General features: G+C 39.7%; 1 protein-coding gene across 1 annotated transcript; it reads right to left on the bottom strand.

Annotated features, from left to right (window-relative positions):
- Nucleotides 1-653: 653 nt before the first annotated feature.
- LOC136527053 (transcription factor DIVARICATA-like) lies at nt 654-1,829 on the bottom strand. The gene is made up of 3 exons (XM_066519664.1): nt 1,692-1,829; nt 1,360-1,577; nt 654-1,146 (listed from the first exon to the last, which is right to left on the bottom strand). Exons 1-3 carry the CDS (start codon nt 1,827-1,829, stop codon nt 654-656), a joined length of 849 nt encoding a protein of 282 aa, XP_066375761.1.
- Between the last annotated feature and the right edge of the window lie 439 nt (nt 1,830-2,268).

Consider the following 2,268-nt stretch of genomic DNA (forward strand, 5'->3'; position numbering starts at 1 on the left):
CTTCATGTTTCATCTTGTTATGAATTTATCCCTTGTTTGGATTAGCTAGTAATGTTTAGATACTTGAAATTTAATGTCCTAATCTCAATTGATTCCATGTGAAAATCCCAAAACCATGGGATACTTCAAAGTGAAATAGTACAACAATGTAATGTGTGGCATGCCACCCTCTAGAGGAACAAGTTGCATACATGTGTGCATAGTTTAGGATCAGTTTATACATGAGAGTCTTACGTTTCCTTACTGATAGATATCTGCCTATGAAATTTTCCATCTTCTACTTCTCTAATTTGTGTAATGACTAAGTGATCAATATGTATAGGAGTAAAAGTCCCCAACCAACCATTAAATAATGAAATAATATAAAATTGGGTAAGTAATAAAATTCAGTGCATAAATGAGAATAAATAAATAAGCTCAATGCAATGTTGATTCTGACACAGCCGATACACCAAACTAAGAAAAATGCAATAATGAAACAAGACACATACATTTGAAAGTACCACACAATATTTCATGACAACAAAGTTGCTCACACTCTAGCATAAGAGAATACTATGATGCTGAACCCACATATATAGGATGAACTAATAGGACACCATGCAACTTGGCATACTAGATGGTGTATAAAACCTAATTTATGCCCACATTCATCATCCATGAGTATCAAGAAGATCTCCCATCTTATCACTAGTCCAGTCCAAGTGGCCCCCATCCGCCTCCATTGTTGGAACCACTAAAGAATTACTAGCTCCCATCTGCTCTTGTTGCTGGCCAATAACCAAGGTGACCATCTGGCTATTGCTGCTACTTCCATGGTCAGTGTGGTATAGGAATGGTGACCAAGCCTGGGCATTGTTCATGGAAGTAGGATGTCCACCAAAGCTATAGTGATTTGTTTTGTAGACACCTCCACCAAAGGTGGGCCCCTCGCAGGTAGAAGCATTTGTCTGCGACAAGGGCTCAAAATCATAAAGTCCAACGTCATTGATGCTATGACGTTGCTTCTTGGTGCCATTTTCTTTCCTAAGGAAGTACTTTTGAGCATGGCTGGAAACTTGCACTGGGGTCTTGGTGGTAACAAAGTGCCTGGAGATGTTCTTCCAATTTCCACGACCGTACACATGTAGACCACGGAGGAATTGCCTACAATGAGGTAGAGTTTGAAGTAAACTAACTAGATAGAAATTTAGATTCCATGTCCATACATATTCAAGATTAGTAAAAGAAAAATAATATATAAACACCTCATCATAGTAATACCTCACAACGTATGCTTAATAAGGGCACTAAAACTTCATGTGAATAACATTAAAAATCTATATGAGATGGTTTAAGGATATCTAGCAAATAACTAACCTATGCTCGTCTGTGGTCCAAAACCTCCCAGTGTGTTGGCTCTCCTTCCGAGGAGTGGGCTTCCTCCGTGGAGTATCCTTCACATTCTTCACGCTGAACATCTCCACTTGTTGATAACAATTAAATGCTTCCTTGTTGCCCATGGATGGATCCCCCACAAACACCCCAAAGGGTTGATTAATGAGGTTGCTACTTGCTTCCACATGTTGGTTGCCACTCTGTAATGTTTGCATCATCTCTACCATGACATCAACATACAAGTTGATTCGCAAAAAAGAGACATCAACGTACAAGTTGGTTACCTGATGCTTCTCCTTGCTAGGGAACATTGCCTGGAGCTCATCCACAATTTGATTGTGCTTCTTGTTCATATCACTAGCACCATTGTTGTTGGTGTTGTCCCTTGCAATGAGAGATTTCACCATCTTGATCTCAGAGGCACTCCACTCTGCCTTGAACTTGGGATCCATGTGGTTGAGTACTACGCAACAATTGGTAGTTTGGCTAAGAACGAGGGTTGTTGGGTTGTGGAGATTGGCAAACACCAAGGCTGGTATTTATAGGCCTCATGTGAATCTTTTTGTCCTAATTTTGATTAATTGGACAATTGACTTCGATATGAAGGCAAAATTGAGATTTCGATAACAAAGTCAAAATAGTATATCTCTACTTGTGCGACTATTTTTCTTAAATGCATTAATATTTAGTGCTAGAAGTTTGCTATAAGCTCCATATACACATTGTCAACTTGCCAACGCCAATAGTTTTCCTATGCAGAGCACAAACTTGAGAGTAGAAAAGGTAGAGAAACACTAGTGCAGTCTAGTTTGGTTGTGGAGGTGAGGTTTCAAGGTAGACCCATGTGCGCCCAGCATGTTGCCATTGACGGGTGACATGTGTGGTCATGCA

The sequence above is a fragment of the Miscanthus floridulus genome, chromosome 19 (genome assembly GCF_019320115.1).
Source record: "Miscanthus floridulus cultivar M001 chromosome 19, ASM1932011v1, whole genome shotgun sequence".
In the NCBI taxonomy this organism is placed as follows: Eukaryota; Viridiplantae; Streptophyta; class Magnoliopsida; order Poales; family Poaceae; genus Miscanthus; species Miscanthus floridulus.

Coding starts and splice junctions, on each gene's coding strand:
- LOC136527053 (XM_066519664.1), bottom strand. CDS start 1,829: ATGGATCCCAAGTTCAAGGCAGAGTGGAGTGCCTCTGAGATCAAGATG. Junction 1,578..1,691: donor AAATTGTGGATGAGCTCCAG/GCAATGTTCCCT, acceptor CAAACATTACAG/AGTGGCAACCAACATGTGGA. Junction 1,147..1,359: donor TGGACCACAGACGAGCATAG/GTTAGTTATTTG, acceptor ACCTCATTGTAG/GCAATTCCTCCGTGGTCTAC.